Raw genomic sequence first — 27,716 nt, forward strand, 5'->3', positions numbered from 1 at the left:
GTTATTTAAAAATTATATAGGCCAATTTATTTTTCTTAAGAAACATATATGGAATAATTATTTCTTAAATGTGTTAATGACTGTATCTTCCATCTTACAAAAGAAGCACATTATACACCCCATGTCTTTTGTTCTCCTTACTTACCACTGTATACTAATACCTGGAATATTATTTTTGGTAACATAAACTTTCTCTTCTTTCATTTCCTTCCTTCTGTCCTTCCTTCCATGTATTATAGTATATTTACTTAAAATTATTTAATTATCTATATTAATACTGTGCTTCAGAAACATTTATTTTGTCCAGTTCATTGTTTATCTGTGAGGTATGGGCAACCTCAGGAGTCAAGTTTATTTGTCCTGGGAGCTCATATTACCTATGGAATATTGGTTCATTGATCTTGGAGAAAGACCATAGGCCATACTGTAATCTTCGCCAGTCTAGGCTGGTTCAAGATGTGTATGTGTGAAGAGGTAGGGCGTGGGGCATTCCAACCAAAGTTACCACTTTATGTTGCAACAATCCAGGAAGAAGCAACTCTTTCAGGATTTCACCCCCAAATCCTTAAGGAGTTATGGGAAAGCCAGTTTTATAAGATTGTTCTCCACAAATCCAGGGGGTTGGATTGGGAGAAGTAAAGGACTTAATGCTGCTTACTTTCACCTCATCCAGTAAGATTCTTGCCCACGTAGTTGCCCAGAGTGATTTGAGGAAAGGTGAGAGACAGTGATTGTCCAAAGGGAAGGAGTGGATGAGGTGGGGTGAAGAGAGACAAAAAGAATTTAAATTGCCCTTCCATTCTTGTCACTAGCTTTTCTCTGCAACTAGCAACTTGTGTAAGTTGGACATCTTGTTGAACATATGAATTTTGTGTCGGGGTGGTGAATTCATCTATGTTCAATATGCATTATTTAAGTGAAGTGTTTCTATTCAGTGGTTTACAATTTCTCCTATAATTCACTTTCCTCTTTTAAATTGTTCACATATTTTTAAAATTTTGTTAACTTATGATTATGCACACAAACCTCATAGCTAGACAATATTATAGAGTTGGAAACTTAAATTTTTTTAACAATGAGATCCCCATTTATAATGAAGATATTCTAAAATCTGACCTTAAAAATATTCCTTTGAAAGACACTTAAATGAAGTGTGAAAATGTCAAGCATCAGCTAATAAATCTTTGTGAAATTTTCTATTTATATGCCATTTTTAAATGAATTGATAACTCACACATATAAAACTTAGAATAGATAACATATAGTGAGACTACTGAAATCTCATCCAAAATGTTGTTCTTTTGTGAATACAATTGAATGTTTCTAAATATTGCCTCTGTTATGGCCTAAATAATCCACACATTATTTTAGTGGATTAAACTGCTTTATTATCTTTTTTGATCTAAAGCAACATACCAATCAAAGGAAAAAAGTGGTATGTTTGTTTCTATGCATGTTCTTACACAAAAGCATCTATATGATTGTGTGGCCATCTGTTAGAAGTGCCAAGAAAGCAAATTCTATAAGACAACTATTACTTGTTAAGTTCCAGTTTATTTTACTGATACCCCAAAACTACCCTCCTCCAAGAAAGCAACTTGCTTTGTTCCAAGAAAGACTGTCTGTACTGTCCACTAGCTCCAATTCTGTCTCCTTTTTCCACCCCACTTCCTGTTTTTCTTTTTCTTTCTCCTCTTCCTTCTCAACTTGCCTTTCCTTTTTGTTTTGGCCATTTCTTCCACCATCTATTTCCTTCTTTTTCCTCACACTTTTTCTTTCTCCCTCCTGTATTATCAAGTAGCAGTGGTACCATTATATTTACAAGTTGTAATGATGATTATATCTAGTATTTAATCATTAAATATTTTCCTTGTATTGGACATGTGCTCAGCTTTTTACCATGAGTAATTAGAGTCGGTGGTGCTTGGGATTCTACTATGGTCTGAACGTTTGTGTCCTCCCCAAATTCATATATTGAATTCTAACCCCCCAGGTGATAGTATTAGGAGCTGGGGCCTTCGGGAAGTGATGAGGTCATGAGGGCAAAGCCCTCACGAATAGGACTAGTGCCCTTGTAAAAGAGACAGTACAGAGATCTCCCAACCTTTACACCATGGGAGGACACAGGGAGAAAGTGCCATCTGTGAGGAAGCAGGCCATCCTCAGACACTGATCTTAGACTTTCCAGCTTCCAGAACTGTGAGAAATAAACTGCTACTGTTTGTAAGCCACACAGTCTATGATATCTTGTTAAAACAGCCCCAACAGTCCAAGACAGATTGGATAGACATTGGCTTGTGATTTCATTAAAATTATGCTGAAAACTGTGAGGTTGGATTAAAATTCATAGACGAAGGAATTTAGATTTAAAAAGGTTAATTTAAAAACTCCAGAGTTGTATATATATACTTGGAATAAAGTATATAATCTCTCTATGTATACTTTATTCCTATGTTGATTTAGGTGTGTTACTAAAAATGGAGCATACATACAGTAGTGCAGTTGTGAATATTTGAAAGAGAACTGAAAATGAAATAACACTGAAATTGTTCATAAATTTCTTTAGTGAATTGTTACTACTTAAATATTCTGGCTGTATTCTTTCCATTGCATTAGAACACAAAGAAAGTGTATGATATTTCATAATAAACTCAGTAGATCTTGTCATATAAAACAATGACATTTAGAGGCACCTGAATCATTTTTGGATAATTATATGCTGTATTAAATTGTTTTACAAGAGATGGGTAACATTAGACTGACCTAAGCTAGTTTGATCTTTCTAAGAATAAATGGAAGTTGAAAGGTTTGCTTTGCTCAGCATTTCCAAAAAGAATAAAAATATGTAAAACATTTTGGACTATAATTTCAGGAATGAAATTAGAGATTAAATATCACTTTATAAGTTCATAAAGAAGTGAAATGTGTATAATAATTTACATTTTAAATCACAAGAATCCTGGCCAAGTGGAAAAAAAGATGAAGTGAACATACTTTAGACTTCGGATGAAATACAATAAAAAAACAAACACCTTGAAGAGCTTATCAAATTCCTTAAATAGAAAGTAAATTTTTTTTTCTGGAGTAGATAGTGTCCTAGAGAATGTTAGACCAGACAGAGAGCCAGAGACCAGATTATAAAGAACCAAATGAATCATGCTAAGGAGTTTTAAACTTATCTTGAATTTGTAAGAACCAATGAGGTGTGATCTGATTTTATTTTACAAAGATAATTTGGCTGCAACATGGAGCATATATTAAGTGAAACAAAGCTAGAGGAGAGTGTACTACTAAAAGAGCAAGATGTTGGAGGAACAATCATGAAAGTCTGGAGTAAACACTGGCAGTTAAAAAATGGAAAAGAATAGACACATTTGAAGGTGATTTCGGAAGAGAATATCTTGGACTTGGGATGGGCCACTGTGGGAAACTAAGCATCTAGGATGACCTTTAGTGTTTTAATTGGAGATTCTTTGATAATGATACCTTTTTCTGGTACAGGGAGTCCAAAGAGAAAGAAAAATATTAGATGACAAGTTTTGTTTAGAATGATGAGATAGTGAAGCATTTGGGCTATTTAAGTAGATATGCCTAGTAGGCATTTTGACGTAAGAGACATAGAAAGAAGTTGCATATATTTTTACTAATAAAAGGAATGAAAAGGTCAGGTGTGATATTATCTTTCATAATTTTGATTTGCTATGTCATAGTTTTTTATTAATTTTAATTCAAGTCCACTTCAGTTACATACAGCTAATAGGTATATATGTCTAGCATTAATTCTTAATGAGCAAATATTAACTTGAAATAACATGTTCACTAATCTAGCCAGTATTTTTTAAAATATAAATTCAATACTGGGATCATAGCTAAAAAACTAGTGCATATATTGCTTTATAGTGTTATTTTTACTGGTTACAATCCTTTGAACACAATTGAGCAGTATGTAGCATAATCCACAAAGATGCCCATATTATTTAATTCTATTTCCACAGTTTATCCTAAAAAATAATTCAAAATAAAAAATAGAAATATGCACAAAAATGTTCTGTGTGGTTCTAAAATTAGTCTAAATAGCCTCAAGATTTAACAAATAATGAAATGTAAGCAAAATGCAATAATATATGCCCTTTACAAACTGACACATAAGGGATGAAGGATGAAATTAAAAGAAGTTCTGTTAGACCTTGAATCTTAGGTTTTTCTTTTTGCTAAGAAAATTGTTCATCAGCTGGATTTCAGTACCTTTTTCATGGGACTATTTGTACAACTTGATTTAAACTGTAAATACATATCAAAATTATAAACTTACTCTAATATTTTTAATAAACTTATAGAAGGTATGGATGACTTACTGTAATTGTGGGACAATGATTTTATCTAACAATTTAAGCATTAATAATAAAAGTTGAAGATGGAATGAGGAGAGGCAAAGGACAGAAAAGCTTACTAATGCTTTCATGATATCTTTCATGATACAGAACTACTAGGTACTATCTAAATTTGACATGCCAAGAGATAGAGGCTTAAATATATACTTAAATATTAGTGATTATTAGAAGAATTGATTAAAAACAATTTAATTATATAACCAATGAAAATTGAAAGGTGAAGGAGAAAATGTAGGATAATAAAAGTATGTTAATTTTTTACCTGAACAAAAATTGAGAAATTATCAATGATATCTAAATGTGATGAATCAAGAAATAGAGGAAATTATATTTTAAATTATTGTAACTGCAAGAATGAATAAAAACAGTTAAGACTGTTTAAGTCTGTAAGTGGGACCAGGGTGAAGGGAGAATATATTCACCTTTAATTTTATGCACTTCTATATGCTTTGTGTGGGGATATTTGAAAACATTACATCTACAATATACTGTCTAGTTTTAAAAATAGTTGCTATTAACATATGACATTGAAACATATAATAAAGATGTGTACAAAATATATAGGCACTATGATTGATAATAGATAAAATAGATTTGCATAGTAGCCAACGTGTAAGTAATACAAAGATGAACACAGAATATGTTTATGTATCTTTTATTAAAATTTAATTTTATTTTTTAGTTCCTAATATTTTATTTAAATGAAAACTTTAAATATACATTTAAAACAGTAAATAAAACTGGACCTAAGACTGTTACTTAAGATCTTACCACTATTTATTGAGTTTTTGGAAATACTTAATTTCTTTGGGATTAGTTTTCTCTTTTCTTGACTTTTGGTTTTGGCCTTTTCTTTTGATTGTAAATGTCAGAAAAATAATATGGTCTGCCTTAAACTAAAATGGGAATTCATCAAAGGACTACTGTATTTTCTTCCAAATTCTCTTCTCATAACTTCCCTATCTCCATTTTCTTTATATAGCAGCCAGAGTGATGTTGGCTAAATAGAATTGAATCATACTTAAAACATTTCAGTTGTCTCCCACTGAACTTAACATAAAAGGCAATGCTTAACAGAGCCTATAATCATCTGATGATGTTAATCATGCCTCTTACTCATTAAGTTCTAGCTACGCTGTAATTTTTCTGTTTTTCAAAAAAGAAGTGTGTACTTCTCCCCCACCCACAAACACTCCTTAAGCTTTTTCCATCTCTTTCTGAAACAGTCCCCTGCTTACAGCCTGAATGTGTCCTTGTCTTGAAGGTTTAACCTGAAGCACCATTTTCTCAGGAAGGCCCACTATATCTTCACATACAAATAAAGAACATCATTCATGTAATTCTCTCTCCTTACAGCTCAGGGCGTCCCTTTTTGTCACTTACCAAATTTGTAACATCATATCTATTGGTATGTTTCCTTATTGAAGCTTGTCTTCCCTATGAACTATAAGCAATGAAAAAGCCAGGACAACATTGTTTTACTACTCTTCCAGTAACGAGTACATTGTGTTCGGTGCTCTATATACACCACTCTCTCAAGAGTCTGCACTGCTTCCACCAGCTGCACAGCTAGCAGAGTGGTGTCTTACTCAGGAGCTGGGCTCTAAAATGGTTGAGTGAACAATTAGCCAAAAATTTTATAGAAATAGTTTAATTTGTAAATTAAAATACACAAAATAATATAATAGGTATTAAAATTAAATATTGCTGTATTTCTAATCACAGAGGAAGAATGAACTCATAGTTTAATTTACATAGTTAAATATGCTATAATTACTGATGGATGAATTAATAAATTATAGATACTCATTAAATATTTGTTGGAATCAATTAAGCCCAGCTGTACATGGATAAATAGACATTCAAAGCAACTAAGTATTCACACATAATCTCTTTAGATTCTGTTTCAGTAGATTTTGCTGTTCAGATAAACATGTATGGGATTATTTTATTTTCACTTGTGCTTATGAGTATGCTGAAGGAAATTTGAAGGATAATGTATTTTATGGCTTTCAAAATTTCTTGAGTTTGCCAGTAAAGTTTGATCAGTGTATACGGTGTGTCAGATGAAGTTTGATTCATGACATCCATTGTTTTCCAGCTGATTGTCAACCTGTAATGCTGTGCTGTCTCAGCAAGTCTTCAGTGATCTTCTTTTGGTCTCCCTTATGCTTATCTTTCTGGAATGCTGTCGTCAGCATATTGATGTTAATGAATGACTGCCTTTTGTGTCACTTCTCAGTTTTTTCTAAGGATTTTGATACACATTAAAATTAAATCAATACCATGAAACAAAATTGTCACAATCCCCTCTTTGAAGAAAAGTGAGTCTTTTCTTCAAAACAGGAATCTGATTTTTAAACCATAATGATAAAGTGGGCAGGGTGTTATATCTGACCTTCCTAAATAAAAATAACAAGCAAGAAAAAAACTAGAGGAATTTTTCCCATGCTTTCAAAGATGTCAATCTCAATATTGCAGGCAGGCAGGTTTCTGTTTTTGAGACAGATTTGTTTGTTTTTTAATAGGAACCATTTTCAAGGTTGAATTAAGATTCTCTGGTTGTTGTATTGGTCAGCACAATTAAAACTCTCCCAGAACTCAGTTAACTATACCAAACTCCATTTTTCCAGATTGATTCTGTGTCTCTGTGTGTGTGTGTGTGCGTGTGTGCGTGTGTGCGCATGTATGAGAGAGACTTCAAAGGTACCATAAACAACATCCTTTTGCCCTCCTAAATTCAGAAATAATTGCAAAATAGAAGATTTAGAGAGATTAAATGAGACTATAATACCACCCAAACCTGACTTGGAATACAGCCGTGTAGCCATCCAATACATTCTTACCTGAGCTGAGGTGCCCCATCAGAGTTGCTGACAAAAAGGGAGACTTGCAGGCTTCTTCCACAGGGCAAGAGTCTGTAAAGCCTGTGTCTGGACAAGCTGAGAGTTCATCCTGTGGACAGGCCATGTTTGTTTATCCTAAGGTGACCTACCAGTTAATGGATGAAGAGGAGTGAGTGAGAAGTAGAGAAAGTAACCAGAAGAATGCTTCTAGCAGAAGTCCCCTCATGTAAATGTGGACCAGGAGAATGGAGAGTCTCCTAGTTTAGAAAGTGGATGTTACAGACCAGGATGTTGTTAATGAGGGAATGTTTGGGACTTGAAGTATCAAAAAAAAAAAAAAAATTGTCCTGGGCCCTATTTCCTATGGAAGACACTCCAATATTCATTATTTTTCTTTCCCTAATTCCCATCATTGTTGGAATCATCAAATTAATTTCTCACTTAAAATACAAAATTCAGGCAAAAGTAAGGATCAAGTACATAAGCTTTTGCTGAAAAAAAAAATCCTAACCTATTCATGAAAATATTTTTTACCTGATGTTACAGCATCAAATCCTCAGACACGTGTTTGATGTGTGCCTGTTCTTTAATGTCCTCACTTTTGTCTTTCTGCTTCCTTTCTTCTATTTTTTTGTTTGTTTGTTTCTCTTAAGGCATTTATACAGCCTAGAATTGCTAGAATAACCTCTAGTTCATATATCATTTCCAATCTGTCTCTACTTAAATTTATGGACCATACAAATGCTAGAAATTTTACTGGACTTGTCATGTCCCTAATACTAAATTCCCTATAGCAGGCGCTTCTGCAGTATGTCAGTTTCAGCAGCCGGTCTCTGCTGAATCCTCTCAAACCTCATGCACCGTCTCTCATTCACCTACTTGTTCATTTATTTTAAAAAGTATCAGACACGTAGAATGTGCCACAAACTACATTAGACAGTTTGGAATCAGTAAGGTTCTAAATAGACATGATCCATGCTGTAGGGAACTTACATGCTAGTGCAGAAAATAGACCAAATATAGGCAAACAGCCAAATAAAAGAAGTACTTGTCAATTGAAATGAGTGACATTTGGTAAAAAGAGATTAAAAATTAAAAGATAATTACCTGGAGATAGGAATTTAAAGAGTGTATCTGTAAGGCAGTAACACCTAATATGAAGAACATTCCAGATGGAGGGAATAGCATGTTAAAAATTCAACTGTGGAGGGAGAGGTTATAGCTCCATGGTAGAGTGCATGGTCATGTGCATGAGGTCCTGAGTTCAATCCCTAGTACCTCCATTTAAAATTAAATAATTAGTTAATTCATTAATTACTTCCTCTCAAAGAATTCAACTGTGAAAAATCTTTGTTCACTCAAGCAACTGGAAGATGAGTATCTTTTCAAGGGGAAGACTGGTATGAGATGAAGTTAGCATAATAAATAAGGGCCAGGAGAGGCAGGGGGGCTGTACATCATGGTAAAGGTTCACTTTCTATCATATAGACCAGAACGGCTTGATAGAAATACAAAACATGCAATGAGTAATAATCATTTATGTAATTTAATATTTCAAGTATGTTTTATTTAACTCATATCCAAAACAGTATTCAAGATGTAATAAATATAAAATATTCATAAAATATTTTATTAATGAGGTCTTTTTGGTACTTTAAAATCCAGTGGGTATTTTACACTTAATACATCTCAGTTTGGACTAGCCACATTTCAAGTACTCATTTGTTACATGTGGCTGGTGGCCACCAGGTTAGAATGGGATATTATTAAAAGGTTCTAAGCATAAGAGTGAGATGATTCAAATTACATTTTGAGGTTACTATGCTGTTATTTACAGATAAGGAGTGGAGAAAATATGGGTGAAGACAGGAATACCAGTTAGAAGGCTGTATTAGTTTCCTTTGGCTGCTATGAAAAAGTACCATAAATTGCTTGACTTTACAAAAAAACTCAAAAAACAAACAAACAAAAAGCAGGGGTTTTTTTCTTTCATTTCTGGAGACAAATGTCTGAAATCAAGATGCTCACTAGACCACATTTCCTCTGAAGGCTCTAGGGAAGGATGTTTCATTGCCTCTTCTAGCTTCTGTGGTTGCTGGCAATTTTTGTGGTTGCCTGGCCTTCAGATACACCATTCTTCTCTCTGCCTCTGTCTTTATATGGCTTTCTCTCCTGTGTCCAAATGTTCCTTTTATAAGGGCACCAGTCACGTTGTATTTACAACCCGTCTTAATCTAGTAGAACCTTATTTTAACTTGATTACATTTGCAAAGATCTTATTCCCAAATAACGTCACGTTGACAAGTTCCAGGCAGACATGAATTATTTGGGGGTGGGGGGATGTGTCACTATTCAACCTATTACAGAGACTATAGAAGTAATAGATGGTGATAGCTTGTGCACACCTGGTGCGTGTCTGTGCTCCATTCCCTTGCTTGTATCTAGGTCATGGATCAGGGTAGTGGCAGTAGATAGAAAAGAAGGACTGTGACATCTTAATTAACAGATGTGTTGAATGTAGAGGGGCCAAGCCCAAACAATTGGGGTGATACTTCTCAGTCACAACTTCTCATTCCTTTCTGATCAGTTACTAAATGCCCCTAGCTTCTTAAGGATCTAGCTCAAAGACATCTTTCAGACTCCTCTTTGAGGTCTTTTAATATTAGCTCCATCTTACTGAGAAGAGTATTAAATTAAAAGAAATAGATCAGTCTGTTGAAAGCGCCAAAGAAATCAAATACGTATTTGTTTAGTCCACCATTACCAAAACTATGCTGGTATTTATTTATAGTAAAATGTGCCCTTCAAAAAAAATCTAAAAACTGTTAAGAGTATTGTTAGAATTGAAACAGAAAGCATCATTCAGTTCTGGTTGGGAGAAAGAGTCCATATACTTTACATCTAGAACATTGTGTACCATTTTGTGGATATAATATCTCCACTAATTTCAGTCTCCAAAGATATAAAAAGTCCCAGTTTACTTTTTTGATCCATCTATGTTTTAAGTGACCTAAACGTTTCTTAAACCTAGGTGTATGTTCAGTTTGTACAATCTCTTATGGTTAATGAGCTCCATAATTTTAAAATATGCTGTGTAATGGTCTGTCCTTATTTCTTAAAAAAAAAAAAAAATTGCCTCCAATGCAGTCTGAAGTGATGGCTTGTGGAGGATGTCAAGCAAGTCCCAATGAGTTTAGGTATCATAAGATAGGATGAAAGTAAATACGCGATCCAGATGTTTTATTGATTTTTTTTGACAGTTCGTCTTTGTTTGTCTTTATATTTTTGACCCATTTCTCAAATGTTTAAACATAAAATAAACCCCTTATCCCTTTGACTTGTCTACAACTTTTTCAAACTTTTCCTGAGATGTGGTGACCAAAAACCAGAAAGGACTAGTATTAAGTCAGCTGCTGTCATTTGTGAGATTAGGGCCAAGAACATAAAAGGGGACTCACAGAATATAGGTCTAAAGATTTAAGTTATAAATCAAGCTTAAAAACTACTCAGTAAAATATGTTCTAGCCTCCTGTCTTGATAAATATACTTTTCTAATGACTTGGAAATCAGTGTTCAAATTACAGATTTTTTTTGGACTCCATAGAGTTGTGTGCCAGAACCTGACCATGGGAGAGAGCTAGCCCTGGCTCCGGCCTTAACATGGCCCTTGAACACCCTGTGTTCTACCCCTTAGAGCCTGGTGAGCATGTGTGTGATCAACCCAGCTGTCCCATGTCCATTCCTTGGACAACTCTTAGAGGGATGACCTGAGTCATGTCCTAAACCAGGCTGTGAGTTCCAGGGTTCTGCAGTATGGTTGGAAGGGGAACAGGGCTTTACGGGGGCACTTCCCTAATCTCTAATCCCTGCAGAATCCTCTTCCCGTGGGCAGAGTTAGGGTGGGAGGAAGGCCAGCACAGGTCCTCTAATACAAACAGCTCTCATCTAAGTTGAAGGAAAAAACTGACCAGTGCAGCTATTAAGTGTACAGCCAATACTAACATTTTTTATTTAATTTTAATCTCTGTTGTTAAAAGTGGGTGGTGAGTGTATAGGGATCCTTTCTCTTACTCTGCCTATGTTTTGTTGTATGTTAGCAATTTTCCATAACAAAAACTGAGAAAGCTTTAATACATTTTAATATCTGTTGGCAGTTCCAGGAAATTTGACTATCTATGTGGGAGGTTTGATTTGCTTTGTCACTGTTGTGCTTGTTTATAATTCCACTAATGTCTTTAGTGATATGCCCTCATTAATGGTGGGTGAAAATAATCAATGTGCTCTATAATACTGCCTTTCATTCCCAAGCTTATCCTTGGACTTGGCATCATTCAGAAATTCTAAGGATTTTCCTTTATTTTTATTTTTTCTATTTAAATAATCTTACTGACATTGAAATTGATTAGAAGGTGATGTTCAAATTCTTTTTAACCCTTCCAATTTCTAGTTTTATCTTGACTCAAAATATTAAACTGATTGTACTTCAATAAAAAAAGAAAAACTGTCAATTTTCTTGTGTTGGCTTACATTGCTCCTCAACTTTAAAAGTTAACTTTTCTCCTCTTTTAGAGTGTCAATCTTTCAATACTATTTTTCTTTCCATAAACTTAATCTTTATATCCATGACTTAAATCTAAATTTAGGATTATATTACTTTAAGAAATCTTTGTGTTTTCCATATTTTTAAGACACTGCTTTTTCTAATTCAAATCTACTCTTTGCAAAACTTTTTAGATTTTGGGTAATAACAGTCTCAGGTATGTGTTCGTATAGTGGAATTGTAATCACTATTACAAATATTTCCTGTATTAATTTCCTATAATAATATAAATAGGAGTTATTTATTGGGATTATTTGATGTTTCCTTTTCAGCTTGTTTACTGCACTGTATTTTACATGCATAATTTTAACAGTTCTAGAATGATAATAGATATTCATGTCTAAGATAAAAATTATGTAGATTAATAAAATGGCAGAGTTGAAAATATTGTTAATAAGGTATCTAATAATAAAGATATATTGTAAAATAAGAATAAATAACTGCCAATATCCTTTATCTCCTTAGTCACCTGAAGCTTTATTTTAAAAACCAATTCTACTGGCTTTGTCATCATTTTTTTTTTAACCACATTTCCTCCTCCTCAATCCTTAATTATGTGTGCTTGTATGTGCACATGTGAAAGTGCAAAAATATATCAATTGTACCTATTATATTTTTATGATCAGGCATTTAATAGATACATATTTTTGATTAATTAAATTTAAATTAAATTTTTTTAAAGAAATTAGAAACTAGCCTTTTATTTGGACAGCATATATTGTAGAGAGAGATTCTATGACTATCCAATGCATAAAACACACACACAAACATGCACATATCAGAAGTGATTCTGACAGCTTAAGCAGGATATTTGTTTAGATTACTCTACTTGAACTGCTATCATTGCTGAAAGTTTTCATGCCTTTTCAACTTTACTTTTTATTTCAGTTTGTTCTTTTTACATCTTTCAATTTTGTCATTTTATTCTTGACTCATGCTCCAAAGTTCATTGTTGATTATATTTAGAGTAATGGATATTATGTAGAATTGTAGCTTTTACAGGAAATAAACCAGTAAATCCTAAGCATTCTTAAATTGTTTTCACAGTAAAGCAGAAGGACTTAGTAGAGTCGGCAAAAGAATATAGGCAGGATGAACATCAAGAAGAGTTTTGTTATTATACTAGCTGTACAGCAACTGTGCTTTTGGTATGTTTCCTTGCCTTTGTGAAATGCTAGCAGCAATACCACATGTAAGCTTTTTCAGAGTCAGAATATCTTCATAGAAAGAACGCCAGGGTTTGAAGATGGATAAGTTTTTTTTTTTATTATTGGAGTATAGTCAGTTTACAATGTTGTGTCAATTTCTACTATGTAGTATAGTAGTTCAGTTATACATATACGTGCATATATTCATTTTCATACTTTTTCATTATAGGTAACTAGAAGATACTGAATATAGTTCCCTGTACTATACAGTGTAAACTTGTGTATCTATTTTACAACTGTTTGGTTTTTTAACTTACTTGTTTCACTTAATAGTTTGTGTGACCTTTAGCAAATGATTTCAACTTACTAAGTATGAGTTTCCTACTCTTTTGAAAAGCGACGGTAACATTGTATGTCCTTGAGAAGATTCATATATATTACTTGATATAGTACCTGGCATATAACCACATTCTTTAACAGCATTTATTATTGTTAGTAATCATTGTAATAGTAAAAATTACAGTAGAAGGAATGTGAATCTTAGAACTACTCTTAGTAAGTTTGTAAATTATGTATGTTTTCTTTAGTTGATATGCATTTACTTATGTTAGCTACCTTTTCTGATACAGATGTTATATTATTCCTCATATCAAATGAAAGTATTTGGAAATTTGGAGAGAAAGCCATTACATATTTTTATTCATATAGCAATATTGTGTAAAATTCAAAACCTTCACATATTCAAGAGTCAGATTAGTCAGCAGTGTAAAATGACAGCAAATATAAAGAAATTTCTCTTCGTTCCATTTTGGTTACATTTTCCACAGAATATGATAGTCATTTTGCTTTTTGTTAATTCTAAGCACCCATATGTTTTATTAATCTTAAGTAAGAAAAACAAGAGTGTATTAATATTGTCATTGCTTGGAAAGGAAAACTTAAAGACAGATATTTTGTCTGAGGTATAGATTTATTTATAAAATTTATCTGCCGAAAGTTGAGCTATTTCAGTACTCCTCTATCCCTCAGAGAGGTTAAAAGAAGGCATTGCAGTGTTTGCTAACACAAGAAAATACTGAAAGAGCCAGGTTGAATGGCATGTATGTGTAAATTAATCAATGGTCAAGAAAAAAAAGATCATTGTATTTCAGTTGTTTCTCTTCTCCATGTTGCTTCCTTCTAATTCTGTTTTTTATATAAGGTGAAAGGAAATATTTAACTAGTTCTATTATAATTTAGTTAAAACATTCTTATGGCCTTTAATTGTAAAAAAAAAAAAATTTCAAAATTAAGATAACACTAAAATCCTTTGACATAAAATTCTGTCCTTTCTGGCATAGACTTGATTTACCACTCTCAACTGATTTCTCACTAATGTCCCTGTTACTGGCTCTCCTTAGGCAAGTCTGAACTAGTAGCTGCCTATACATATCTTTGTCAGGGTCTCTCTGACTTCTAGGTGTTTCTAAATATCATTGCCTGAGAAAGGACCCATATCTCTTCCGCTCCAAGTTGGCTAACAATAATTCTTCCTGGTCTTAGCTGGGATGTCAGTAGCTTCTGCATTTCAATTGTTTAACTCTGTTTCCTCTCTAACACACGCACACATAAGACATCTGCAGTTTCTCTGTAGTATCTTTACCTTATATATTGACTATTAACTGTCTTTGATTTTTCGGTCTTTGACGCTGGAAGTCTCTTTATAGAAGGAGCTATATGTTTTCTTTTTCTTCATATCTCCTGAACCTTGAAAAATACCCCAAATATGCATTTAAAAAAATATAGATGAATTTATGCAAATAATTTGCATCAGAAAGGTGAAATATCTATTTCTCTATATTGAAATAAATCAATTTTAGTAAAAATGTTTATATAAAATCAGTGTAGAAATGAAAATATGTGATCCTTTGTTTCTATCCCCTATTATTCATGTGTATATATACATAAAATTAGTATATATTTCTTACATAAGAAATAAAAATTATCTCAAATTCCACTGTCTAGTAATAGCTAGTTTTATGATTTATTTTCTGTTTGATTATAATACTTCTGTTATGTTAAATTTTTATCAATCCATTAATACCCTCTATCTTGCAAAAATTCGAGACCCATTAAGACTTACTTCACAACAATTATACAATCTTTATTTAATCTTCTAAGTGTATGTTGTAGAATCTGTAATGGATATTCATATATTTTCTTCCTACTAAATAAACTAAATTTACACTAAATTTTTAAATTCTTTTTTGTTTTAGTTTTTATTAATTGAAGTATAGTTGATTTATTATAAATTATTTACTTCTTAGCTTTTACATCTGAGTCTATTGGAAACATTCTCCATATTTGAATATGGCATACAAATGCAAATGTAATAAATTCACATACGACATATTTGTTGTGGAAATGCCTGCAAAGGGTGTGGCAGTGATTTTCATTAGGAATGTCTTTGCTTTTCTTTTTTATTTCTGAAGATAACTATTCTTGATCTAGGATTTGTTTGTTTTGCTTTGTTTAGGCTGTTGGTTAATGAAGCTTTTTGAGTTTTTCATTTATCTTGATTTGAATTTCCTTTGTAAAACTCAGACCAGTGGACCAGAGTTTATAAATCCTTTTCAACTCCTACCTTTAGGGTGGAAGCCCGTGAAATGAAAATGTGAGGGAGCATAATGGAAGATTCGCTGTTTATTCTTCCTTGCTCTGTGCATTGGTGTGTGGGCTCTGATTCATATATAAATATTTATTTACCTACAGATTTACAACTTATTTTTCCAGTACTTACTCTAGCCTATTTTGAAATAAACTTTTCTAAACAACCATTCAGTGATAGCAAATGTTATTGGTTCTTTTACCTATTACTACTTCTCTGCCCTTTCCCATCCCAGTAGAAGTCGAAAACACAACTTGTTACTTCTCATTTTACATTTATTTTGGAAAATGTGGCCCTTTTTCACTTAGCCTTTCCCAACAACTAAAATCTTACTTTCCACATGACATCTTCTTGAGTTATCTACTCTCTACTTCATTTTTGTCTGAACAGCAGCACTAGAAGTTTTATAATGGGGAAGTTGTTAGGTTGAGACATGAATAGTCTATGAAGTATTTCTGTGACATATTTCATTGTCAAATTATGTTTACCTAAGTTATGCATGTACTTTGTTAAACAGCTTTGACTTGCAAATCTCAAGAAGAATTTAAGGGAAAGAGGGCGAATGGGGAAGGGGGAGGAAGACGAGAGGAGGGTGGAGAGAGAAACACAAGTTTTGTATAATTGGAGTTCTTACGAGAAGGTTTGTGGCGAGCACTGTCCCTTCCTGGAAAGAGATGAATTAAATCATAGTTTTTTGTTATTAAAATATTATACAACTATTTTGAGCACCCAAAGTCAAGAAAACAAAATAAATTCTCCTTTAAAGCAAGTTAAGGCAAAAACAGAATCCAGTGGAGTCATGTGAACTTATTTGGGAATAAGTTATTTAAACTTTGTCAGTTGTATTGTTCTTATTGAAAATGGAAGATAATAGTGGTAAAAATCCCCAAATATAATGTGATAATATGAGCACAGCACTCCCAGCTGTGCCAGGCACATGTTATAATAGCTCTGCTCAACATACCTTCTATTTAAGTGAAACATTAGTAAATGAGAGGCCCCTTAGCCAGAAGCCCACTCACATTAGTAGACCAGAAATTGTACATTTGCATATGAGATATGAAATCCCAAACTTCCTTCATGCATTATTTCCCTTACCTATTTATAAACAGGATTGGATTAGTGTCAAATCCCTTAAAGGACAGATTCCTAAATGTGTAGATTCCAGAAGAGAACTAAGAAGCAAAAAAAAAAAAAAAAAAAAATCAATAAAAATAATAACATAAAAACAAACTAAATGGAATCCACTGGATGGTATTATTTATTGAAAATGTTTTGGATATTAAATGTAAATGCTCTGAAAACCAGATCAGTAAAATCCTATCAAATTAATTAAAAATAAAACAGTTTAACAAGAAATAATAGCATAAGCATTTGGTCTTGGATTTAAGCACATCATGTCTGTAGCATTCAACTGTGGTTCTGACTCAGTGGTTCCTGGAGTGAAAAAAAAAAATGCCAAAGATGGAGTTATTATGACCTGAAAATTAAAGTTCTAAATATTTAAGATGGTAGGCAAAGTGCACACACAGAGAATCAGGAGTTGTACAGTAATCAGATTTTAATAAGTGGGGAATATTCGTGGAGAAGCACACGACTCACCAACAATGTGTTTTTGGTTTTGCTTTTTTTCTTTTTTTGCAGGAAAGAGTCCGGCATTTACAGAAGGCTTTTACTTCAAAAGTAGATAAATCCACACAAACTGAACTTCTAGGCTATGATGTGAGTAGCTATATAAAATCATTTTTATCTTTTTTTATTGGTATTCAGCCCTCCACAGCTTATTTACCTCTGCTCCTGCTGTGTCTATGCATTGATTTAATAGGATTTAGTGGTGCACCATTCATCTTTTGCTCTTAAATAATCCCCAAATACCTTCTGGGACTGAAAAAGATAATTACAGGCACAGACTAGCATACCAATGTCTTATTAATTTTTTTAAACCAACATCTCTAATACAGTCTTCTGAATTAGTGAATTTGCAGACATGTGTAAAAGACCTATTCGCATACTAGCACAATTTATTTTTTTTAAGAAAGTACTAATTTATTTATTACCAATTTAATAAAGTTAGGTTTGCAGTCACCAAGGGCCAAGCACATCATTTTTCCATTCTGGCGCATAAAAGAAAACAGCTTTGTAGAGAAATTTACAAGACTATTTTAGCTCTTGGGCTTCAATCAGGCTGCAGAACTAATTTAATTGAAAGTTTGCATGTTTTCATAGTGTGAAATACTGGTTGAACTGTCAAAATAGGATTGTAAATTTAATACGAGATTGCTTCTAGTAACGCTAAATGATTTCGGGCAACTTTGATTCAAATACCTATCTTCCCTTAAAGTTATGAAATTTTCACTTTACCTAAGTTCATGACTTTAAATTTCCTTTTGATGAAAACCTAAAGGAATTACCTTCTTTGTCTTGGATCTAACATTTGTGAGAACTCTTTTTTTAAAAACATTATTTTTAGCACTTCATTGACAAGTATTAGTAGAATAAAGATAATTTTAAGTGTTACAAAGGGATATAATGATAAAATGTAAGTTTATCTGCGTGTCATTATAACATAAATATGGATATTACTTTTCTGCTGCCTTACAAAGCATATTAATATATTTAATATAAAGCTATGTGTCTCTATTAGGAAATAAGCCAAAGTTTTGAATTCCAGCAAAAATTTTTCAGATATTTATGTGCATTAATTTAAAAACATTAAAAGCTATGCTTTTCTTTTGAATTACTCTTACGTTGATTTAATATGTTTATTCTAGATAGTTAAATTTTCTAGATATCAATATTGTGACCTCAGTGGTTCCTAAATGCCAGTGTTGTATATTATTTAAATGATGTTAGTTGCATAGTTTTAAAAAGAAATGATTTTTATTAAGTTCACAGATTTACCACAATAACTCATTTATCTCTTTTGGAGGTTTCTTTCTGTTTAAATTTTTTTTTTTTGATTTATATTATTTCCATTTAAGTCCCTAGGATATAAAACCAGTGTGTATTTTACAATTAATAACTCAGGTATTTTTAAATGTGCAAGCCAGAGAGTTATCCAATAAGAACAATAAACCCATAGTTCCCATTAAATCTTATTTCATCATGAATTCATACAACACAGGAACTGTACGTAAACTTAGAATCCACCTACTTCAGTGCCCTCAATTTTCAAACAAGCTGAGTTCCAGAAAAGTGAAATCACTTGTTCGCTACCACACATTCTTTGTGTAAGTCTGGTCTTTTTTTTTTTTTTTTTTTTTTTTAAGTAGTTTATTCTTACAGCAAGGCAAAAGGAACATACTTATGCATTTGGATTCAATTATTCCATTATACTCAATTTAAGAAAATGATGTTTGGGAGATTAAATTCTAAATTTCTGAATGACTGAATATAAAATAAAATGTAAGGGATCTAGAACACTGTTCATGACAACTAGTGAGAAATGGTGGCTAAAAATGAATGGTACCTGTGGGAAGACACTAAGCTATAGCTACTAGCAAATTCTATGCATTTGCCTGTCTATGCTCCAAACTTCCCTTGTTTTCACAAAATTTCTTGTATCAGTGCTGTTTAGTTCTCCAACCATGTAAATGAAAATTAAAAATAAAAACCATGATCATAGTTGATTCTTCATTATTCCTTTTCATATCTGACAATGAGAGCTCAATGTATTTTACTGGATAAAATTAAGGTTAAAGAATAATAATTTGGGGGTAGTGAGTACTTAAAAGATCCCCTTGTACAAGTGTCTCTTACAATTTGGGTAGTTGTTAACATAATCTAAAGATTTCATATTTTATACTTCCTGGTGATGTGTATTCCAGGACATAATCATCAGCATCAGCCAATTGATTACCAAATATATGCATATAGAATCTTATGCCAGTAACTAGATGTAATTGTCATAATAGACTTTAGGGCAATTTATATGAAGGAAACTGGGGAAGGAAATACTTTAAATAAATAAATTAGATATAAGGAAAGCATTTTAAATGTGATGAATTTTATGACTGTTTGGAATATTATTCATCAGTAGTGTAACTTTTTTCCTGACTGAAATTTATTTCCTGTACTTTATGTATAGACATTCCTGGAATGTCTCCAGGTCTTTAATTCAGCTCTGACTACATAGAATTGGTATTAGTTAACGGATAGTCTTTTTATAAAGTGAATTTGTGGTTGAAATCCTTATTGGGGAAAATAGCAGGCTAGGTGTTAACTATGAGAACTCTTACAATTGTAAAAATACTCATTAAAACAAAAGAACACATCCACAAATATTTATATTTTCCGTGATTTGTCACATTTTATATGCAGTAGGAATCACTTATTGTCCTTTGACTTAACATTTTGTTCACATTTTCTCAGGAAAGTGTAGTCTGACATTTTAATTTTTCACAAATACATATACCCACATATATCTATACTATATTTACTGATAATTTTCAATAGTATTTGTCAGAAAAAATACTAGAAAGTCTTATAGAAATTTTGTACATTATAGATGATTTTTTTACTCCTCTTTTCTTGCTAAAGCTGCCAATATTAGCTACAAATTGTTCTTTTTGGACCACTATGGATGATGTTTCAATGATATGAATGTCAGAATATAAGAGACTACAAGTATCTATTAATATAATATCCTTGGGAAGGCAGCTGTTGCTACATATTTTGCTTAAGATAGGAAATAGAATCCACAGAAGATATTGATTATTATGAAAGCTATTAAGAGAAATTTCCAAAAATCCACTACAGTGAGTAAGTTCAAAGATTTGTACAGTAAACAGCTTCTAGTCTGCAACAGATTTATCAGGAGACTTGAAACTAATGTTAGAGTACAGTGTGCTCCGATTTCTAATGCACAGGGCAAGAATTACTTAAAAATAAATTCAGAGTGTCTTAGCAAGAGCCTATAAACACAATACTAGTGATGAAGGAGATTGTTAAATAAATGATGAATGTGTCTTAAATAATCAATGCCAATTTAACCTCTTTCACCCTCCTCTGTCTGCACAGGCTTAGTTTATTGAAAGATCAAAGAATAATTTCTTAGGTGTCACTTGTGTTATTAAAACAGGATAGAGGATGAATAGATGCAGTCAAGTAGCAATCTTGCCGATTATAAGATTACATTAAGACGTAGGCAAGATTCTTCTGATTACATCAACTATATGAATAGATACTTCAACAAAGCACATATACTGCCTGTAAACATTTTATAGTTTGAACTACTGCAAATAATATTTTGATTTAAATAATTGAGAATGAATAACCAAAATGCTACAGTGAAGATTTTATATTCTGATGCTGAGAAAAATCAGGTACTTTTATTAACTTGACATCTTTATGGACTTTTTTTTAAACTTCCTTTTGCTGTTCTGCAGAAGATTGTCTTTTTAAATGTGGCTGATTGACTTTAAGTGTAAATTTTTCTTTCCATGAGTGCCTGAACTTGACTCAGAACAGTCACAGGGTCTCTAGATTGCTCTTCAAGACAAAAGCACTGAAGTTTTAAAAAGTTCTTTCTTTTATTAGCATATATTTTACACTTATATTTAAAAAGAAATGCTTGTTAGCGTCGAACTAGGAATATTTTGTCTTTATTTTCTTTGAGTTTTTAAAGTTACCAGGTGTTTCATCAAGTATTAATAACTTAGTCTAAATATCATGAATAGTTTTCATTTGGCTATTGAAAATTGACCAAATTGTGATGTCACACATATTTTGTCTCAGTCATGTATGAGTTAAGCATGGGTCAGATTGGAAATGTATGCTCACACCATTGTCTAGTTTTCAAATACTTTAACACATTTTCCAAATGGTGGGAATTGCTTTATAAATGCAGGGTTCTCCTTAACTAGTTACATTATGAATACACATTTTGAAAGACTCATGCAATTATCTGTGTATTCTCAATCTATGCTACTTCTCTTAGATTTAATTTTGGAGCCCTCCTTGGAATAGTTAGTAGTGTGCAGGGAATTCTAACAAATATGAAAATAGTTCATCATGTAAGGAATAAGAATGATTAGTTTTTACTATAGTTGTTTTATTAGCTATTAGAGCAGGAGAATATTGTATTATATTAATATGTTATGTCAGCTTATGGATTAACCCCAATTCTAAAAATTGAATAACTATCAATTAGGCTCTCTCATCTAGCTGCTAATAAACTGCAATTTGTTCAATCTATTTTAGATCCATTTGTTGCTATCATCTTTCTTAAATTCAGCACTTCTGATCATGCATCAGTGTGCTCCAGCATTTAGTAGATGAGTATCTCCCCTCATCATGTTTCGTTTAGCTATATTTACTTACCTCAGATACTTTTTTTTCCCACAAGTTTAAAAATATCAGATTTAAAAACTGAATGATATATTCCAGGTTTTCTTTTGAACTACAGTTTTCCATATTGCATTGAGGATAACTTTCAGACAGGAACATTGATTAAAAATACATGATCATCTGCCACAGGTGCTGTTTATATTTAATGCAGGACTAACAGTTTATATAGTGGTAATGTTCTAAGGGCATCACTTTTGAAAATCTGTACATATGTTCCTTGAACAGATGTTGCTAAGTGCCCCCTGGAAGCCAAGCCCTCTTAGGTACTTGAGATACACCCTTTAACCAAACCACAAATATTCCCTAGTGGAGCTTGAGTTTTATTATTATACTCAGAGAATACATGTAAGTAAAGTGCATGGTTTGTTAGAAGCTGATAAGTGCAATGTGAAAAAGAACAATGGCACAGGGAAAAGATAATTGTGAATGTAGGTGTGGGGTCAAAGCTGTGATCAGAAATTTTAAATAGAGTGATCTGGGCAGATCTGAGGGTGAGATGTGAGACCGGAAGGAGGTGAAGTGAACACCCCTTTAGTCAGAAATCCTTTTGTGATATGCTCCTTGAAAACCCCTCGAGGGCCCTCAGTCAGAACAAATTGATGTATCCTGGCTGCAGCCCTTGGTTGGCTTCATTTAGAGGCTCTGCAATATGATAAAAAGGAGAAAAAAAATACTTTCTGGACCATTAAACCCTAGAATCAGACCAGTGATTCAAGAGACTCACGCTAGGGGAACGCAGACCACTGAGAGAACAGCCTGCTCAGCCTCTGAGGTCATGTTCACTTTGCACCGGCATTGAGAAGAAAGCTCAGTCTAATTAACTACACTATGTAAATTACATGTACTTTTCTTCTTCCTTTTTTGGCATGCAGTCTCTCCACCCTCTTCTCTCTCTGTGTGTGTACCACTCTTCTTCCAGCCCAGGCAGAGTGGAATTTAGACTTCATTATATATCAGCACATCCCATTTATTAGAGGTGTACCACTAAAAGTAAACAATTAGAGAAAGCACTCAATAATTACTTGGTGAAAATTAAATGAATAGATTAACTAAGACTCTAATATTTTTATAATTCTAAAAATCTAACAAATCAGTAAGTGTTTTACTTTTTTCACAAAATCATACAGAAGTGTATGTTGCTATCCTCCAGATTTATTCTATATTGCTTTATTATATCTAACAAATATTTTGCAATGACTATTCTGTGCCTTTTAGAATATGTGTTAAATGCAAATCAGCATAGACAACCAGTGATTTTAAAACATGAGTGACAATGTGCAGTTGCCCTTCACAGTATTGCTTTGAATGATTCTTTTAAAAATCCTGCATCTTTAGGAGCTAGATCATTCCTGGAATGTCTCCAGGTCTTTAATTCAGCTCTGACTACATAGAATTGGTATTAGTTAACTGATAAATCTTTTGTTAAATGAAATTTGTGGTTGAAATCCTTATGGGGAAAATAGCAACGCTAAGTGTTAACTATGAAAACTCTTATAATTGTAAAATATTCATTAAAACAAGAGTACACCCACAAATACTTTATATAACCTTATGGGAGGAAATATAGTTAATTCCCTGAAATGGCCCAAACCACCACCTTAAATCCATCTGAAGGCAACAGAAGGTGGGGATGCGGGGGGGGGGGGGGGGTAGAATTATGGAAAGTTACCAGGAAAAACTCAGTAAACAAGGATATAGTTTGTTATGCAAATTTAAGTTGGTGCCTTCTTCATTGGTAGAAATTTCTAGAGTTTTGCTCATCCTCCTCTTCCTGGTACAGAGAGGGAAAAACCCTTACAAATGGAGATTTCCCTTAAAAATGTAAATTCTTGGAAAGGGTAACTTGCTTCTCATTTTTTTAGAGCTTCTCTGTGTCTGTTTCTTAAAAATAACCAGCTTTTGAAAACCCGTTTGTCAAAGAGGCATGTTTTGGGGTAGTATATTTTGCTCCCCTTTATCCTAGTAATAGTGATTATATTTGCTAAAAATTGTGTTGATTCAGTGATAATGTTGATTAAAGAGAAGAAATGTAGATACTTGTTGAAAAGAATTTTTCCCAACCTACTTCTACTTCATCTCATAGATTGCCATCTCTACAGGAAATCTAACTCCAAAATTTCAAGTATTTTCCTTAGAAAACTTTAAAAGTGTTTTTTTAGTATTTTCCAGTATGCTAAGTGGCCTTGTATGACAAGGAGTCCCTTCTGAAGGAATTTTTACCACCCTCGGAAGAAAACACTATGTATATACTACGGGCATTTTTCAGTGTCTATTTCTAATACATTATGCAATTGTAGCTAATCATAATTTGTCTTTAAGTTCTAAGACTTTGCTCAAGTACTTGTTCAATGTAAATCTTTGGGGATTTATATTCATTTCTAGGGAAAGAAGTAGTTTCCTTTAATGTGGTCTACAATCAGAAAAATCCTGCAAAAGCAAATGTATTCTTTAAATATATGTATGTATACATATGTCTTTGCAATATGAATATAAAAATATTTATATAGATAAATATACAAATAAAACAAACACAGTCTCTGAATACACATGCACACAGACCTGATGACATAGGTACAAAAAAGAATCTTTTATTTACTATACTGTACTTAATACAAAAGATAAGATTACATGAAATTTATTAACTTGTGTATGTACATAATAACAGAAATCACACTGTACACTAATACATTTTAAATGTCTTTGAATTTTAGTATGATGAAGTTGGATTTATACAACTATTAGCTGAGTATATTTGTAACCCAATTATATTATACTTGGTATAAATTAATATTTAAATGTTTTTTAAAGGTAATAGTCACATTTGCTCCCTTAAACCATTACTTTTTCAATATGCAGAAATCATAAAACCATATATTCTAAATTGAAATGATAATGATAACAATTTTCATCTTAGTATAAAGATGTGACAGTACTTTACTTTTTGCATTATTCAGACTGATAGCTTTTTTATTTTGTTGTGGTTGAGCCTTTGTTTACCCAGGCTATCAGATTTAATTAAGTTACTTCATTTTTTTTTTTAGTTTTCTTGTGATGTCTGCTGTTCTGACAATCCTTTTACTTACTTGTAACTTGATTTTAGCAGCACAAAATTAGATAATATCTGTTAAGATCATGAGCCCCTATAATGTTCTTTCTCTATCAAAAAGTTTCTCAACTACTTAACTCATATCTGGGGACCTGAGAATACTTGTGTAGAGGAGGATAATTTTATTCTAAGTTCTTCGCTGAGACCCCATTATAATACAGAATAACACGAGAAAAACAAAAGTTTAGTAACATGTATACATCTGCTATAGATGGGAGATACACAGGAAAACTGAGTGAACTCCTTGAAATGTCTTAAGCTACCATCTTAAATACTCTCTCTAGCTAAAGACAGAAAGAAAGAAAGACAGCAGGAAGGCCAGTTATGGGAGGTTACCAGGAAAAAGCACCATAAACAAGGGTATGGTTGTTATACATGTTAAAGTTGGTAACTTCTCCACTGATGAAATTTTCTAGAGGTTAACTCATCCTCCTTTTCTGGGTACAGAAAGGGAAACACCCTTATAAATGGAGATTTTCCCTTATAAATATACATGTCTCTTACAAAAGGGTAACTTTTACTTAATTTTCAGAGGTTCTCCTTTGTCTGCAGTTCCTTAGAAACAGTCAGTTAAGATGATTCTCATGCCAAAGAGACATACTTCAGAGAGTCAAATTCTGCTCCCCTTCAATCCTACCTTTAAATCTTCCCCCAAGAAATTCCACAGCCCAGAAACTGAGATAAGATGATCCATTATTTCATTGAACCAGTGTCTTACTCTTGAGAATAGGTCAGTCAAGTTAAACTGTTGTGTCTCATTTCAGAAGGTGATCTTGAAGAGGAGTTTCCAGTGTTAGATTGATACAGTGCTAGCAATTATGTTTAGTAAGAGGCAAGTCTATTTTAAAAGACAGATTAATGATCAGAACAAACTGTAACTCAGTGTGAGTCCAGGGGGCATCTAAGTCAATTTTCTAGATGTCAGTCTCAAAGCATCTTTTGTCTCTGATGTTATCAGAATGTCTCTTATGTTATCAGGTGTTCAGGTAAACTTTCTGAGTGTCAACAAACATGGAGGCTTATCTACTATACATGAGCTGTTGTAGAGATGTCCCTGAAAGTTTATATCAGATGGCTCACATTGGGTTTGCAGAGCTTTAGGAAAGGGCTTCTTTCAGTCATTACAGGTTAGAAGGATGGGAGAAGTTGAAAATGAGCTTGGAGAATTGTAGCAAGATATTTGAGGAAACTAAAAGAATTCAGGTTCCAGTACAGTTTACAGGCAAAAATCAAAACCTCTAAGACAATAAATATGACTAGAATCTAAAATCCACAAAGGTGTGGATTTTCCCTCCATAATCACCCTCATTTTTACTAAAGATAATCACAGGAAGACTAAAATGTTTGTAAAATAAGTCTAGTCTCATTAAACTTGGCTCATCTGGTTATTTACATAAGTGCAGCAAGAATAGTGATTGGCTCTACAGTCTTTTTAAATCTGCTTTGCTGAAACTATTTTAATAAATAATCTGATTGAAATTTTAAAAGCCTCAAGGCTAGGAAGCCAAGTGAAAAAGTTGCCATCACACTCTGCCTCAATACGTACAGTTTTGAGTTAATTTAGACCTTTTCTCAAGGTCTAAAAATATCTCAAGGTTTCTGTGCCTGCCAGAAAGTGACCTTCCTTACTCACCTGGTAAGGTGCTGGGAACCCTGTAAGCAAGGTACCAGGCTGGTTTTCCAAGGGGCTTTATCGGCTCCATAAAGTCAACCTTAGTTTCTTAAAGTTGTCTGGTCATATCTGATTGTATGCACTTTCTCAAATATGACACTCCAGTCAGAGCCTTCGTAATATAGCCAATGTTTCTAATTTTGTCCTGTTAACAAGAACAGATTCTTAATTAACTTATGCAAATAAATACAGTGCCATGAACATAAGAATACTTAAAATCTCTGAATTATGGAGGGATCAGGTAGGGAGAAAAAATAATTGTTTCATCTTTATTCACAAAGACACAATTTGCCAAATTGCTATAATTAATACTTAGCTTAAGAGAAAAGAAAAAGATTAACTTTAAGTCTAGAAAAACAAAACATTAAAGAACCAGCAATGTTTAAAACAAAAAATTGTAAAAATTACATTCATCTTCATCATTTATTCAGTCCCATGTTATTAAATCTCATCCTGCTTTAATCCAGCTTTTCCATTATTTCTGGCAATTCTTACCTAGTTGAGTTTCATGATCTTAGATTATCACGAATTGGTATTCTGATATACTTGCTAGAGTCCTTTTCATGAATCTCCTTGAGGATTAATCACTTTTGCAAAAGCATCGAAGTAAAACAGTAACTGCTTGCAAATCAAAAAGTACTTAAATAGCTATGGTTAAAGATCTGATGAGAGTTCATATCAGTTTAATTGAAAAAGATATTTGGTGATTTCTGTGGCATACATTTTAAGACTATAAATAGAATTACAAATTACAACTTTATACCAGTATATATCAGATTTCTAGGAATTTTACACCTCATACATTTTCTTAGCCAAAAATACATCTTACTTTCCTTACATGCAGAGTTGTTTTCCTTAATTTTAGTAGTCTTAGTAACAATAATTCTTAATGCTTATACATGTTAATTTATAGAAAAAACTAAAGAAAGTAAGCAATTGTGAACTGTATGTTACAACA

At 32.7% G+C, this 27,716-nt stretch overlaps 1 protein-coding gene across 11 annotated transcripts in view; it reads left to right on the forward strand.

Moving 5' to 3' along the window:
- CCSER1 (coiled-coil serine rich protein 1) overlaps positions 1-27,716 on the forward strand; it is a 1,107,668-nt gene that overhangs the window by 587,305 nt on the left and 492,647 nt on the right. For all 11 annotated transcript variants that reach the window (XM_032459742.1, XM_032459692.1, XM_032459747.1 and 8 more), the window contains one exon: positions 17,277-17,354. In XM_032459742.1, the coding sequence (XP_032315633.1) occupies positions 17,277-17,354 (78 nt within the window). The remainder of the gene's footprint in view (positions 1-17,276; positions 17,355-27,716) is intronic.

The sequence above is a fragment of the Camelus ferus genome, chromosome 2 (genome assembly GCF_009834535.1).
Source record: "Camelus ferus isolate YT-003-E chromosome 2, BCGSAC_Cfer_1.0, whole genome shotgun sequence".
Taxonomy (NCBI): Eukaryota; Metazoa; Chordata; class Mammalia; order Artiodactyla; family Camelidae; genus Camelus; species Camelus ferus.